Here is a 15953-nt window from a genome sequence, read left to right as displayed (position 1 = left end):
GATTAGGTTAGACTTTACGCTAACTTTATTCCAAAAAAATCTCCCCCTTTCCAACCATTCATATAAATTTGATAGGATGCTTTGTGTCCTAATACTTTGTTTCGAGAAAACTAAAAATTATGTGGAATCAAATTCCTATAAATTTCTCTGTTTTTCTACCGATCAAAGTAGACCCTTAGTCCCTAACTCTATTTCAGTCCCCGTTTGATTAGCTAAGAACATTCAGTTAGCTTTCAACGTTCTGTGCACTTCGAGAAATTTCTCAGGAATTTTAGAAGAATTGAACTCTTTATGACAAAATCATGTGTATCATATATCCACTCTTGACTCCGGAGGTCGTTACTACCTTTCCAATGAATCAATGTTTTCATGCTAAACTTTCCAGCTTGTTGGTTTCGTATAAAAATAACAAGAATTTGCTCCATATCCGACTGAATTTTCTGAGGTGGGAAGGAGAAAAAGGGAGAACTAGAAAAGTGAGGCAGAGGATTCGGGACAATTTACTAAAACTAAAAAAAACATTATGTAGTTTGTTATACAAGAGAAGAGACCTCGGTTCTGAACATGTCCAACATCAACACGTTCAGCTTCCAATGTACATATGGGATTTGCACGGCAATGCAAGTATGCAACAGGGGAGATGTTCATAACGTTACCTGTTGACTGATAAAAATGTTTCTTACAATGAAAATACGAACATGGAGCTATTTCTTCAGTAGAGCCAGGGCCAACGACCACCTTCAATAAGCTGAGACAGATATGATATTGTTGTGGGCAACCTGGTACTACCAAAAGTACGCACTGCTCATGAACATGCGTTGAGAACAACCGCATTCAACCCAGCTCAGCGTTAGTGTCGACAACAGACTGATATTCCTAGTTACCACAACTCAGTGTATTGCCACGACGATTTGTAAGCATGACCTTGTGGAAACATGGTTCCAACAATCAAACTAACCGATGGCAGTAAAATTCCATAAGGCAAACAAGAACAGTACTCAACTAATAACAAAAATCTCTGAAATGTTTCAGACATACCAAGATGCTGATCATCACAGGTAGCTCATTTGACATAACATTAGAAACTCGACAAAGGTAACAGCTGTTCTAGAGTAGAAGCCCCTCATACACATTCAGGGCATACAAAGATGCAGGTCACCCTCACACTTAGGTGTTGGTTGCCCTGGTGTAGATCTGCTGGCTTGAGTGAACAGCGACCATGCGGATTAGGCCCCGAGCCATCAAATCCTTGATAGCCCTGCGAGCCAGGGACCCGTTGATCTGCAAAGAATAAGGGAAATCACATTTTAGTTGACCATGCATAAACAGAACGCATTTGCAAAACATAGAATTGAGAAGGTTCAGAGATCAGCAAGTGCCCAATAAGCTCAGTGTTATATCAAATCAAACAAGCATGAATGTGCAATCGAAGTTTTTAGAAGCCTACAAGTAACACAAAAACACAAAAATTGGTATCGCAGAGAGACAAGAAACATATTTTGGGGGGGGGGGGGGGCACCTATAAACTAACTAGAGGCTCTAAGGTCATTGTTTAGAATAACAAATGAATTCAAGTATGAACGAACAACATGAACAAAATTATATGAGCAGATAATCACATAAATCAGGATGCATGATTTATGACAAGCAAATGAAATGAAATACCACAATCCAAAGAGAGTATAAATGAACATTAGCAGGCGCAACGACGCAACACACGCATCAATACTAGCAATATTATCAATCTGACAGCAGACAGGCCATTCAATATACAACCAGCATGCCAGTATGTCACTATGACCCACTATAGAGGTTGCTACAAAAACTTCCAAGTTCCATCCAAATAACATGGTAACATTCAGTATTTAACTGTCAATTATAACAGAGTAGAATATGTGCAACTATGACATACGCAATGGCATATCTAAATAAAAGGTTAGAGACTAGATCGATCATGGTCAGAGACACATTGCAAAATTCACGGCATGATCATAAGATAATTTTGATGTCAGATTCATAGGTTAATTAAGATAGCTTGCGAAAGATTAACAGCAGTCTAGTAATCAGATATCACGAGATCTAAGAGAGGGGAGATTACCCTGAGCCTCTCAGAGAGCACGGAGGGGGTGATCTGCTTGTACTTGGGAACCTCGGAGAGCAGCTTGTCGTAGGTGGCCTGGTCGAACAGCACCGAGTTGTTCACCTTCTCCTTTTGCTTTCCCTTGCTCCACTTCTGCACCAATCAACAACACGCCACGCGCATCCACCATCAGAACCAACCGAGGAACAAGTGAGGTTGAGATAGAGAGAGAGAGAGGGAGACAGCGTCACCTTCTTCTTCTGCTTGCCACCGCCGGACTTGGCCGGCTTCGACGACGGCGGCGGGGCCTTGTCCTTCTTCGGGGCCTGCAACGACAGAGACGAGCACATCAACACCCACGACGCGGCGAACCAGTACGCGGTCTCCAAAGGCATAAGGACCATGCGAATTTACCATCTCGGCGGCGGCGGCGCGGAAACGAAGACGGCGGCGGCAGCGGGAGCAGAGGAGGAGAGGGAGGCAACTGCGGCGGCGGCGCTAGGGTTTTGAGGAGAGCGGTGGGACACGCTTATATAGCGCGCCACGTGCAGCATCCACCGTCTGATCCGATCGGACGGTAGAAAGCTCCCCGAAGGGCAAGCAAATGAGCGCGAGCCACGCGTAGCCGCAGGATGGCAATCGGACGGACAGGAAGACCTCCTATACACGTGGCACCACTCCTCCCTCCTCTTCTCGAGCTCTTCGTTTTGTTTCTTCCAAGTTCCAACGCAAGAAGAGGAGAGAGAGAGAGCAAGCCGAAGCGTGGCCTAGGGTTCGATGGCGATGGCGATGGCGATGGCGGGTTCAGGCGAGGCTCGCTACGCGGCGGCTCCTCTCCTCCGGCGGCGGCAAGGTGCTCGGGGAGGAGGACAAGGCTGCCGAGAACATCTACAACAAGGTATTATAACCCCCGCTCGCTTCACCGACCATGCTTCCCTTGATGGTTATGGTTGTTCTTTTCGCGGTAGATGTGCTCTAGATGCAAGTAGAGAAGTGTCGGCCTGATGTGGAGAGGTTTGTGTTAATCAAAATGGGCTAGGCCCAATTAAAGTTGATTAAAATTCCACTAGCCCACAATGAATGGTAGAGACAATAATACCAGCTTGGAGATTTAGAGTGGAGAAGCTCAACTTAAATAGAGAGGTTAGTGAGACTCTCCGTTGACTGGTTGAGACAGTAGGAAGACCGCCACACGCGCGCGCGCCCGCCGGCTTGTCCGGCCGCGGCGCCCGCCCGTCCCCCTTCCTTTTTGCAACGGCTGGAAATTTTGATTGCGCGTAACGTCCGCAGAGACTGCGCGGTAATTACGTAACGGAATTGAAGGAAAGAATTTTGAATCCCCGTAATTGCACAGCGGTAATCACGTGATTTGATTGCGCATAGCGTCCGCAGCGATAATTACGCGATTTGACTGCGCGGTAATTACGTAACGGAATCGGGGGATCAGGGGACGCGGTTTCGGGGGTTTCCATATTCCTCCTTCTTCTTCCCGAGGTCAGAGAGTTCTTCTCCATAGCTTTTTCTCCTCTCTGATTCTCCTCGAGTTCTTGCGCCACCCATCTCTCTCCCCGGTTCTGTTTCTCTTGCGCGCACGAGAGTTCGGAATGAGCAGGCCTCCGGAACCCCTCTCGCCAGAGTACCTGCTCGGGTAGGCGGGTGCTAAGGTTTTTGGGGAGTGCATTCGCACGACTGCTCACTGCGCCATGTCAACTGACGGGAATGGAAGCGGGAGCGGTGGTGGTCACGGCGGCGGCGGCACGCACAGCGACGGCAGCGATGCGCACGACAACGTCAACGTCAACGGGAACAACAACACCAACGAAGGCAGTACTGCCTCAAACACCAGCAGAGGGCCATTTTCAGGGTATATCACGCTCTCCTCTATTCTGTTTAATATTTTCAAATGCCTGATAGCAATGGTTTCATTGCTATTTCATGATCATATGGATGCTTATGCTTATCGTATATTAAGCATGCTGTCGAATGTTCTATTCGTAATCGTTAGATTATTCCCTATGTTTGTCATGCCTATTGTCTTATTATTTTGGATTAAAATATGTCGAAATGTGACCATATTTCCAACAGTTTGTGGTTTGCTTCTGTAGTTCTGTTCATGGCGAGTAGTGGGGTTTTGGTGTATTAGTGTGCCGTGCAGAGGTTTATGGTCGGTTTCTGCTCGACCCTGCTGTAATACGGTTGCTTTTAGGGATTTTTGGCTTATTGGACCATATATTCTCGAGTGATGTGCTCCTAACTGTAATTAGGCTGCTTTTCTGATTAATATTACTGGTTTCGTCAATTCATCCGTTCCTGTGGTGCTATATAGGAAAGTGCTGCTTCAATTTGGTTGGTTTTTTATCTTGTTTTATGTTTTTTTTCATCGTGGGTATGTGCAATATTTCTTTGTGTGCTACATAAGCATCTGTGGTTCACACAATCTTGCAAGTTAGCGATAATGCCACCTCTGCTTAAGTGTTAGTTGTGTGGGATAGTTTGTGGTAGAAATTTGTTTAGTTTTTCTTTCAGTGTTGTTCAGATTATTGATATGTGCCTTGTTGGTTCTAGTTTTAAAGTGCTGCTCAAGCAATTTCTAATTCGTGTGGGCCTATCTTCTTGGCTTAGTTTGTACCCTTTTGCTTGAACCATCATATTTCTTAGTGCAATTGATGGTGGTATTAGAATAAAAAAATGTTGCATTTTATTCTAGTTACTCCTAAGTGTTGTTAATCTCCTGATCGACTATGTGTTGCCTTTCTTTCCGTATGTGCTTACATGTGTGTGGTTCGGTACCCTAATTCCTATGTCAGTCTGCTACAACATGACGTGGGGTGGATCTGATACGACTATTCTGTTTGTTATGATGCAACTTGATCATATTTAGAGATATTGATCATCGTTAGCACATAACATGAATGGTGAATCATATGCTTGCTTATCCCCTAGGTTTTGCAGGATTTCTGGTTTCTTTGGCATATTCTGTTAATAGCACTTTATACTCTTGCTGGTGTAATTGTATCTGAATGTTCTTCACTGTACTACAGAAAATGGAACAAGAAAAGCTGGAGAAACTTGCACGCAAGGTATGTGGAACACATTATCTTTGTCCCCATTAAACTTGTGCACTCATTCTTTTCTGCTCCGTGTAAATCTTTTCTGTTTTATTATCAGTTCAAACTATAGATTACTTTTCCCTGCAAAATCATGGTCATGATATTTTACTTTTACAAATTTTCATTTGATATCCGTCCTAGTTCTGAGAAGATGCAATTAGTGTATGTTGTACTTTTTACCAATTTTCAGACCATACATAGACTTTAGTTGGCCATCAATTGGTTGTGTGTTCTTGTTATGTGGGTTGTGAATTCATGAATCATTTAATCATTGGTTGGTGCAACTTACCATATACTAAATGCTTACAGGGTGCCAACCCAGGAGAGCAAGGCTCATCTACTCCTGGCGCTGATGTGAAGGCTGAGGGCAGCTCAACTGCTGGTGTGACGACCGACAATAGCAAGAACTACGCTGTCATCGCAGGTGCTGTTGGTGTTGTAGGTGCCATAGCATGGTATCTCCTGCCAAGGCCCAAGAAGTCAGAAGAGGTTGCGAACTGAGGTCTCTAATTGTGACTTGCAGATAGAGTTTCTGTCCAATTTCTCCTTTCTTTTACTCATCCTACGCACCTGCACTACCTTTTGGAACTAAACTGAGCAAAACCATGCGATTTATTCAGGGATGCAACACCAGGCAAATGTTAGTTTTCGCTTAGTTTCTGTCGTATGCAATCTCGTTATACAGTGGATTAGTGGAAGGCATATAATTTTTGTGCCATCTGAATAGGGTATATCTCTTTTTTGGAGGGTAATCTTTTAGATCCGAAGAATATTGTGCCCTTTTTTGTCATAGCAACATTATCTGGTGAGATAAATATGAATGGAATGAGAATGATCTGTTGAGTAAATGTGAATGGAATAGCTCTTCTTTTGCTGTGTCAATTTGGCAGGTGAAACATGTTCCCTTGTTTTTCTTTTATAAATTGTGCATTTTGTGACTCTTCTGGTATACTGCTACAATATTTGACTGGGTTCGTTTAAATTATTTTTTGCGTGTTATCGTCTAGTGGGAATGGAGCAGCTATTGTATGAGCTTGCTACTTGCTGGAACAATGTACTAGTGTATGCTACTTGTTTGTAGCTGCACGGCTTATTCATATATTCTCAGGACATTGTGAATGAGTTGATGATAAACTGAATATTTGGAACCCGCACCAGCACGCAAATCCTGCAAAACTATAGGTAGGCAACGAAATGAAATGCAGAAAGGGAACACTGGTATGCTTGTCCAAACATCCAACAACGATATAACCTCAAAGCATGGATTCAATCTTGAACAAACACCAGAAATTCAGAACAGATGAATCTAGTGCTGTCAATGCTTTACATGATTTTTTTCTTTCATCCTACGACATTTATAAACACAGCAGCCCACATGGACATGTGAAACAAGTCCATCTTCAGGCAGAAACACAGTACTCGTGGTTGCATCCAGGGGTGAAGCTAGACTAAAAAGTTATTTATGGCATATCTATACTTGTTAGAAATAATACACATAAAAAATAATATAAAACATTAATTTATAATGATGTTTGTAAGATTTCATTGGTGTCATTTAACACCATAAAAAGCTCCTAGCTTCGCCCCCGATGGGTGTTAAGGCCCTTTTTGTTTCCACTCAAGATTATTATAATCTAGTTTATTAATAATAATCTAAAACAAAAAGATGAATTAGCGTAATAACTTATTATAATCTATAAACTAGATTAATATGATCTGATAAACAACTCTATAGATGCTTTTTTAATTATTGGTTGGCTAAAGATCCAATGCTCTTTGACTTTTCGAAGTAATTACGTAACTTGCCACCGCTTACCTCATAAATAGTTAAGGGCATTCTAGACTTTAGCCATGTAAACCCAAGAAACTAGTCAATCCAATAATCTAATAAACAAACAAATTACAGCTTATTCTTCTACAACTTATTGTAATTCAGCTTACAGTAATCTAGCTTAATAATCCAACTTACAATAATCCTAAGTAGAAATAACAGGGACTAAGTTATCTGGCGCGAAAAACATAGTAATATATTAGTATATGATTAATTAATTATTAAAAATTATAAAAAAGATTAATATGATTTTTTTCAAATAACTTTCCTATAGATTTCTTTTTGTAAAAAATAAACTGTTTAGCCGTTTAGAAAACGTGCGAAAAAAAGAGGAAATATGATGTTAGTAGAGACGGGCCGAACGCAGCCACCGTATAATTTAACGGAATAAAGAGATTGGTATTACGGTGAGAAAATCCCAATTTCCATACAGCTAAGCAAACTAGATGTTAACAAATTGCCTACAAGATATGTCGATGCAAAATGGAGTCAGCCCCAGATAAAAACTACTATCAGGTGGGGGTAATGCACAAGCACAATTTAAACATGACCACTTAAAAACAATGGATTTGTTTCAGTTAGGAAACTACAACAAGATTGTAAACACGGTAAATCAGTGAAGTCTGAATTAAACAAAATGCATATCTTTGAGCAAGTTCAATAGTACAGCCAACTACTAGCTCTAATTCATCTATAATCAATCTAATAGCTAATTCATACGATAGTTATTTATAAAACATAAGTATATGGTCCCACATGTTATACACATATTCTGTCTTGGAGCCCGTGTGCAGCTGGCTACAAATTAGTAGCCCACCTCACTTCTCTCTCCCCTCTTATCTCTTTAAAATATGCTTATCTAGCTAGTTGCACACGGACTCCAAGACATAATGTGTGTATAACATGTGGGACCATATATTTATGTTTTGTAGATAACTATTGTATGAATTGGCTATTAGATTGATTATAGATAAATTGGAGCTAGTAGTCGTATGAATTGGCTATTAGTCTCGGTGAACTTCCTGTTCTTCTCCTTGGAATCCCCAACAACCTGGGAGATGGCATCCTTGAGAACCTCGCTCTGCAACTGATCACACAAGCTCAGCGCACGAAATTTGTTCAGAAATGAACGAAATAGCATTCTTGTACTGATTAGTAAGATATTTTCAGACATAATCTAGCTAGCACCTACTCATCTCCATAGATCATGCAACGTGTACAACTATGAGATCTCAGTCTTCCGGAAGTTCCATGGATGAATAATCAACCATATACTAAACCAAGAACTCGGAATGATTCTCCATATCATCCGTCTTTAACACCATCTTATAGGTGAGATTCGTAAAAATAGAACTCCAAACATGTGACGTTCGTAAATGTGTGTAGCTTTAATCAAGCTTGCTCGCTCACAACATCACGCAAAGCGATGGCGACAAAACGAAACGATGGCAGAGTTCATCAACCGTATGAAGGGAATGGGTTGGCGAGCAGGAAGTCACCCCATGATGATCGGCGACGGGCGGCGGCGGCGAGCGAGACGGCGGCGAGTGCTCCGGTGATGTTTCGACCGTCCGATCCGGGCGCACGGTGGAGATCTTTCTTGTGGGCTTCCCTTTTTCGTGGGCCGGAACATAACGGCCCATTGAGAAAACAGAAAAACAAAAGAGAGAGAGAGAGAGAGAGAGGAAGAAATCCCCAGTGCGCAAGCCGTCGTCGTCATCCTCCGGCCGGGAGCGGCGATGCACCACCCGACGAGAGGCGGCGTCCGCGGCGGACGAGATCGTAAGCTCTCTCCCCCCTCCTGCCTGCTTTACCCCCCCGAATCCACATGCCGTCGGATCTCCATCTCTGGCTACGGGCTCTAAATCTGCCGCGTTTTGTTTTGGTTTACATCCGCGGAGCATCCCTAGGGTTTCGTCGCTGTTGCTAGAAACTCGCTAGTTGTTGATTCATCTTCCTCTCGTGTCCCCGTCTTAGTTGTTCCTTCCAAATCGTTGTGTTTCCCTGCATTCGGCTAGCTTGTGCATCTCTTGTGATCGGGGAAGAAAAAACTAGCGCGATCTCCAAGCTGTTGGAAGCCACTGAATAGTTAGTTTACTCTCTGCTTTGTATTTTATCCTTTTTAGTGGTAACGTTCATCATCGTGCTGAACAATTGAAGACTTCATTATGCTGAATAAGTGAAAATTTGTTTCACTACAAGATAATAAAGTGAGAAATTGATCCAAATTGCGTATTAGATTGCAATCGCTCTGTTGCATCTGGGAGAAAAGATAATCACTTCTGTTTTGGAGCAGTTTTTTCGTTTGTAGGTTTTACTGTATTGCTACTTTGTGTATAATAAATTCAGTATTCAATCATCACTTACGTGTATCAGTGCCTAATTATACCTCGTGCTAGTCATGTAAGTACTGGGACAAGCGCAGGTGGAATAGTATTAAAATTTGGTTATCATTGCATACTACAAATGATGAGGGTTCTTCACTATTAGTCTATTAGGTATCCAATTGCCCCTGTGTTTCTTCATTATGCACCTTGAACATAAAGTTACCTTTGCTCGAATAGGAAATTATGCATTGGACAATTTGTACACTTGCCAACATGAACATGCCTGCATTTTGATCATTTTTGTTGTTGCAATAAGCTCTTCTACATGCTGTCCTGTTCCTTGTATTGCCATGAGGCATCTCCATCTTGCACTTAGCATTGTAGCTTGCTAGCTTTGTTGTTATATGGCTTTGCAACATATAATTACTAGAAATGCATAGTAAATCTAAATACCTCCTCCTGTTCCTTTCAGAATTCAAATGGGATGATGTAAAGGTTGACAAGCACCGAGAGAATTACCTCGGTCATAGCATTAAGGCTCCTGTTGGAAGATGGCAGAAAGGTAAATAGTCATATCCTGTGTTTCATCCATTTGCTTCCCTATAAAGCGAGACTTTACTGCTGGTTGCAATGTAGTGTTTTTTATGCTGTTGTTTTGTCACATGGTCTAAATAAATGGTTAAGAATATCATATCTCTGACTGTAGTTTCCTAATCTTGTTCACTTTTGTGCATAACTGCATACATGTACGTATAACCAAAAACACATTCAGATATAATTGTACTGTTAGACTATTAGACCTGTGATTAGCAATTGCACTTAGCCTCTTATCTCCTGTCCAGAAATCAGAATGGCTATTTATGTCTTCCTCAAGTCTTTCAGGTTAACACTAGGTCCTTTTGCATAGACCAGGATATTACTCTGGATGTAATTGAACTGGAATATCTTTCAGTTTTAGTGAGAGACTGCTAATTGTTGCAACATAAGTCAATTGTCGGGGTTAGCAAATACAAACAAGTATGCATATGTCTACTCATATGCCCAAACAAACTCCAAGGGCATCCTATTTCATTTTATGGATTCCAGAAGGAAATATATTTAGTCATTGATGCACTTTGACCTACTAGCAATTAATTGGTAGGGACAGTGTAAGTTTTAAGAGCAGCGAACTGAGTCGTAAGTGCATTGCAGGAGTTCAACAATGGCATATGTGCTTTTGTTGCCATCTCTAGTAATTCGGTAACTTTACCTTAGGAAATGCCTTGATAATAGCAATAAATCTAATTTTCATGTTGGGCTTGCCAAATGTTTTGACAAGCTTTCAACTGAAGCAGGTTGAAATGACAGTGCTTGTTTTACTTTCGTAAGACCTATGATATTTTTAAATGTAGAACTTTTATCAATGACAAGTTATTGATATGAGAGACTAAGTGACTAACTTGGCCAGGGAAGGACCTGTTCTGGTATACAAGAGATAAGAAATCTGACTCAGAAGATGCTCTGAAGGAAGAAATTAGGAGAGTGAAGGAAGAGGAGGAGCAGTCCATGAGGGAGGCACTTGGCTTAGCTCCTAAGCGTAGTAGTCGACCTCAGGGCAGTCGGTTAGATAAGCATGAGTATGCTGAGCTTATCAAGCGAGGATCAACTGCAGAAGACTTGGGAGCAGGACATGCTGAAGCAGCACAAGTTCAGGGTCTAGGTTTATACAAGTAAGTTGACGTTATTATCCCTAATATATGGCTTTATTATAATATAAATGTTTCTAATCAAACTAATCTAAGAAAGTTTTCTAATGATATTTGATGAACATTATACTGAATATATGATATTGCACATTAACTCAGGGGCCCTCGCAAAGAGGAAGAATCGAGCTCCTTCAATCTTGATCCTCCAGAAATGGCTCGTGCGGAGCAGTTTGACCCTCCACAAGCAACCAAACCAGAACGTGAAGATTCTGAGGATGATCGAAGGAGCAAAAAGAGGCGTGAGGAGAGGAAAGGGGAGAAAGAACGGAAGCGAGAAAGGCACTCTGAAGGAAAGGAGAGGAGGCGTGACAAGCATGAGAGGAGGCATGAGTCGGACGACAGGTCGAAGCGCCACCGCAAAGACAAGCAGAAGAGGAGGCATGATTCTGATTCAGGCTAATAACAGACAGATGCGTGCCTGCGTCACAGTGTCCTGCTACCATATTTCATGCCGTGCTAAATTTGCTTGATGATGTAGTGTAAAATTAACTTGTCTTGTATCCTCTTGGAGACAATGTCTATGCCTCTTGAATTTTTTGCCGTTTTCTTTAATTACAAGAAAATTACTCTGCAGCATGTGTATATCCGAGCATTTGGCATTGTGGGGGTATCTCTATTCTGCCCATCCTTGTCTTGCCGTGCTTGTGCCTGGTGAAGGCCGGAGCCATAGAGTAGAAACTGGTTTTTGTTGGATGATCTCAAATCAAATTAAACCACCTAAGAAATAGAGTACGGTTGTGTTTGAAGTGTGCTGGAAAATGGAATATATTTTTATCTTTTGTATAACCATTTAAGGTATAAATGATGAAATTAATTAATATAAAATTTAAAAATCTATTTTAGAAGTGTTAGAAGTCTTTTAGTGTGTAGCAGCTCAGGAAGTGTGGCCATAAAAGCGGCAACCAAACTCTGTGAAAAGCCGTTAAAAGCAATAGCTCTTATGGTAGTGGTTACTTACGAACTGCGTATGGTATTAGAGTTGCAACTTCATCTTCCTTACCGATATAGTTTCGCTCGTATACTTTTCGTGCCTTTCTTATTTCGTCTATATCAGTTAAAACATGTTGTATGAAAGAAATAAGATAATTGGTTGCAGCGATAGAGAGATAGAAGGATCTAACTTGTGGGTGACCAGTAGACATAACAACAATAGCAGTTTGGGGCAAATGGAGAGTAGGGATGTTATTTGGAGAGAACATCGACAAACGTAGATTTCACTGCGTAGGCCATATTCATAGGATGTATAAGAGAGCAACAAAATTGATGGAGACAGTCTCAATGTTCCATCGGTGTCGCGGTAACAATGAGATGGTACAAATGTTGTTCAATGCAATGAGATACGACAGCGTGATCCAATTTATCCTCTTCTCTCTTGTGTCGTTGGGACTTGTCATCGGAGATTTATACTCACCGATTTTGTCTTTTTGCTACCACATGTTGATGACAATGGTAAGTGAAGTAAAAGGAGGGAACCATTGTGTATGTGTTAGGAACTGAGGGAAAGTAAAATAGAGAACGATCGGTCAAACGTGATGCACATATAATCACATATATAGGGTTTTTTATAATAACTAGTAGTTTAATAAAGCAACTACGGTCATAAAATTCGAAATAAAATTTTAACTTGTTTTAGTATCATCTGGGTTTCGTAGAGATCGATTTTCGGTTGTAAAACGGAGTCAACCGTCCCTTCTCTAGGATCTCCCCTAAGGGCAAATACGTAAATTAGCAGGAGCGAGGGGTTGATTCGCAGCAAAGGCACGCAGACGCAACGCAATCCCCCGAGAAGCAGATCGATCCTGCCCTTGCCCCCGTTCAAGGTTCCGCTCCTACCACAAGAGATCTGCTCCTGCTCGTCGGGGTTAGTCTCCGATTCGTTTGTCGTGCCGTGCTCTGATTCCACTCCCTCTTGGTGGTTTTGGATTGATGGATTGATTGGCTGCTGTACAGATTAGGGTTTCTTGTGCGGATTTCGGGAGGCAGCCATGAACGCCAACAAGCAGTCCCTGATATACAGCTTCGTGGCCAAGGGCTCCGTCGTGCTCGCCGAGCACACCGCCTTCTCCGGCAACTTCAGCACCATCGCCGTCCAGTGCCTCCAGAAGCTTCCTCCAAACAGCACCAAGTCCACCTACTCCTGCGACGGCCACACCTTCAACTTCCTCGTCGACCGCGGCTTCGGTACTAACCTAATTTACCACGGCTTCGGTACTAACCTAATTTACCATGGCTCACTTGGGCCTGTTTATGGGGGGTGCAGTGTTTCTTGTGGTCGCCGATGAGGCGGTCGGACGTAGCGTGCCGTTTGTGTTCCTAGAGAGGGTTAGGGAAGACTTCATGCAGCGCTACGGGTCCAGTATTGATGAGGAGGGCCAGCACCCGCTTGCCGATGATGCGGACGACGATGACTTCCTGTTGGAGGATCGGTTTAGCATTGCCTACAATCTTGACCGGGAATTTGGGTATGAAGTTGCCATATGCCGTGTTACAGGATTTGGGCGTTCCTTTTACTAGTGTCAAATGTGTCTCTGATTAGTGCTTTGCTTTTGGGCATAGACCAAGGCTCAAGGATCACATGATGTATTGCATTAATCATCCAGAGGAAATTAGCAAGCTCTCCAAAGTGAAAGCACATCTCACAGAGGTCAAAGGGATTATGATGGACAACATTGAGAAGGTATGAGTTCAATTCAATGCTCTCTCTTCAGAGAGAAGATAGTATAGAGTAAGCGGAAACAATTATTGTCTGAGTAAGATTCCCTACAGACTCTGCTGTTCCATTAAAAAAAGGGGGCACCTAATAGTTGCTCTGTTCAATTCATATACGTCATATAGGGACTACCTTATGGTTCTTTTAGATGTGATTTATTTCTTTTATGAAGTAGTCATGGATATCACATCAGGTTATGATGTAAACATGCTGTTTCACCTTGTTCTGCTTGAGAAGAAATTTCAATAAAAACCTTTTCAACAGTTTCTTCTTGAGTTTCTGTGGTATATTATTACAATTTGCTATTGTCGATGCTCCTTTGCATAGAAGTTTTTAAGAGGTAGATTATGGACTTTTATTGCTGTGATTACTTACAAACTGAACAGATAATGATAGGATATTGTCCCGTGTGTTAAAATAAGGTCTTTTTTTTTCTTTTTTGTGAGTGTGTACATACTATTGTCATAGCGGCATAGTGCTGAATAAGATTAGATTTTTCACTTTATGAGTGAACACATACTTGTTGTCATAGCACTCAATAAAGACCAGTATATTTTCTCCTTTTTGTGAGTGAATGCATAATAGTGACTGGCTAGCTAGTTGCAGTACCTTGAGGCACATGACTATCTTTTTAGTTTTGCTAATATACAAACCCATGTCTAAACCTATATCATTAGAAAAATGTTTTTATTTCAAAATCGTTACCTTGCAGTATGGTAATGACAAGTTAGTTGCAATATCCTGGGGTAAAATAATCTCTCTAGTTGAACTGATGTAGAGATCTCCTATTCTCCTACTTATGTAATTAAAGCATTTACCAGTAAGCCAAACAATGGTCGCAGCTTCTTTCATTTAAGTATTTAACTGAAAGGAAAATCCTTTTCTTGATTTTTCATGTAACTGATTCTTACTATCCTGGATTTTGTATAGATATTGGAACGGGGAGAGAAGATTGAGCTTTTGGTTGGCAAGACTGAAACCTTACAATCACAGGTATGGAAAACCTGTGTGAGATTTTTGTTTCTATTAGTATTTTTATGACTTTAAGTAACTATGACTAAGGTGTGTTTTGGAACAATGTTCAGGCTGACAGTTTCCACAGACATGGAAGAGAACTCAGGCGTAAGATGTGGCTACAGAACCTGAGGTTTAAGTTGATGGTGGGTGGTGCCCTTGCAACGTTGATTATCATCCTGTGGCTAATTGTTTGCGGGGGCTTCAAGTGCTAGAACATTCAAAATCTTCTGTTTCCCTCTTCTTCTTCTTCTTCTTCTTCTTCTTCTTCTTTTTTGCATTCGATGTCGTGTGCATATATAACGACCAGCAAATCCTGCTTTCAATATGCTACGTGCAGCGTTAATCTCCTTATGGACCTTAATTCCCTGTGGCCCGTTCTCATGTTTCATAGTAGTATTATTACAATAGGGGGCTCTGGAAATGGAATACTTGTGTAAACAAACCTTGTGGAAGGCGACAACTCGGCTATCTGTATTTTGTACATTCTGAAATGCTAATAGTTCATTTCAACTTACTTTTCATTGGTCACTCCCAGCTGTTCTAGATGGTGATTGTGTCCTGCGTTAAAACAAGATATGAATGGGATATTCTCATTTTCAGCAATCAGTCGATTCTTTGGATTGCAAGGATCCGTCTCAAGAGAAGGATACCACACCAAATTTCTGAGTGCTTGAAAGGCGCAGTTTATCTTTGCAATTTGCAAGGGAGAAGGCTCTGCTGATCTGCTTCTATCACACTCGAATACTGATCACACCTTACGACCATTTGAATTGAATTTCACACGGAATAAGTTAGATTGCATACGCCTTCTGCCTTTCACACAGTAGGTATGACGGCGGAATTTGTGTATGATGATATATAACCACAGTAAAAGTAGACCCTCAAAATGTGTTCGGTTTAACGATGGTATGATTCTCGCTTCGGCTGCAAGAATTATTGCTACTAGTGACGTGCATGTGCCTACACTATGGCGTTATAATATCGGAGATGCTATGTGTAGTCTTGTTTAAATTTATATGGATACTAATAAATCTATATATATATATATATAATTATATGTATTCATCAATTGATGGATTTAGATAAAACAGAAAGTCTTACGATATGAAACGGACATAGTAGATGCTAAATGT

General features: G+C 41.4%; 4 protein-coding genes across 5 annotated transcripts; 3 read left to right on the top strand and 1 right to left on the bottom strand.

Moving 5' to 3' along the window:
* Positions 1-959: 959 nt before the first annotated feature.
* On the bottom strand, positions 960-2574 carry LOC102722237 (40S ribosomal protein S25-4). The gene is made up of 4 exons (XM_006659633.1): positions 2495-2574; positions 2332-2406; positions 2099-2233; positions 960-1281 (listed from the first exon to the last, which is right to left on the bottom strand). Exons 1-4 carry the CDS (start codon positions 2495-2497, stop codon positions 1168-1170), a joined length of 327 nt encoding a protein of 108 aa, XP_006659696.1. The 5' UTR covers positions 2498-2574; the 3' UTR covers positions 960-1167.
* A 221-nt stretch (positions 2575-2795) lies between these two features.
* On the top strand, positions 2796-6038 carry LOC102707797 (uncharacterized protein At2g27730, mitochondrial-like; the record flags this gene model as incomplete). The annotated part of the gene is made up of 3 exons (XM_015840210.1): positions 2796-2978; positions 5122-5160; positions 5500-6038. Coding segments are annotated over 3 exons (414 nt in total), but the record flags the coding sequence as incomplete, so codon positions are not given.
* Positions 6039-8695: 2657 nt separating this feature from the next.
* On the top strand, positions 8696-11826 carry LOC102721949 (multiple myeloma tumor-associated protein 2 homolog). Its single transcript, XM_006659632.3, has 4 exons — positions 8696-8803; positions 9821-9910; positions 10796-11057; positions 11193-11826. Exons 1-4 carry the CDS (start codon positions 8761-8763, stop codon positions 11491-11493), a joined length of 696 nt encoding a protein of 231 aa, XP_006659695.1. The 5' UTR covers positions 8696-8760; the 3' UTR covers positions 11494-11826.
* Positions 11827-12820: 994 nt separating this feature from the next.
* LOC102721667 (vesicle-associated membrane protein 727) lies at positions 12821-15341 on the top strand. 2 transcript variants are annotated; one of them, XM_006659631.3, is made up of 6 exons: positions 12821-12954; positions 13044-13274; positions 13354-13555; positions 13650-13770; positions 14734-14796; positions 14889-15032. In XM_006659631.3, exons 2-6 carry the CDS (start codon positions 13079-13081, stop codon positions 15030-15032), a joined length of 726 nt encoding a protein of 241 aa, XP_006659694.1. In that variant the 5' UTR covers positions 12821-12954; positions 13044-13078. The 2 variants fall into 2 exon arrangements, with proteins under 2 accessions (XP_006659694.1, XP_040382488.1); XM_040526554.1 differs by lacking the exon at positions 12821-12954 and having other exon boundaries at positions 13079-13274; positions 14889-15341.
* The last annotated feature ends 612 nt before the right edge of the window (positions 15342-15953 follow it).

The sequence above is a fragment of the Oryza brachyantha genome, chromosome 8 (assembly GCF_000231095.2).
Source record: "Oryza brachyantha chromosome 8, ObraRS2, whole genome shotgun sequence".
NCBI classification, from domain to species: domain Eukaryota; kingdom Viridiplantae; phylum Streptophyta; class Magnoliopsida; order Poales; family Poaceae; genus Oryza; species Oryza brachyantha.
The sequence above is the reverse complement of the archived record's forward strand: the minus strand, read 5'-3'. Positions and strand labels throughout refer to the sequence as shown.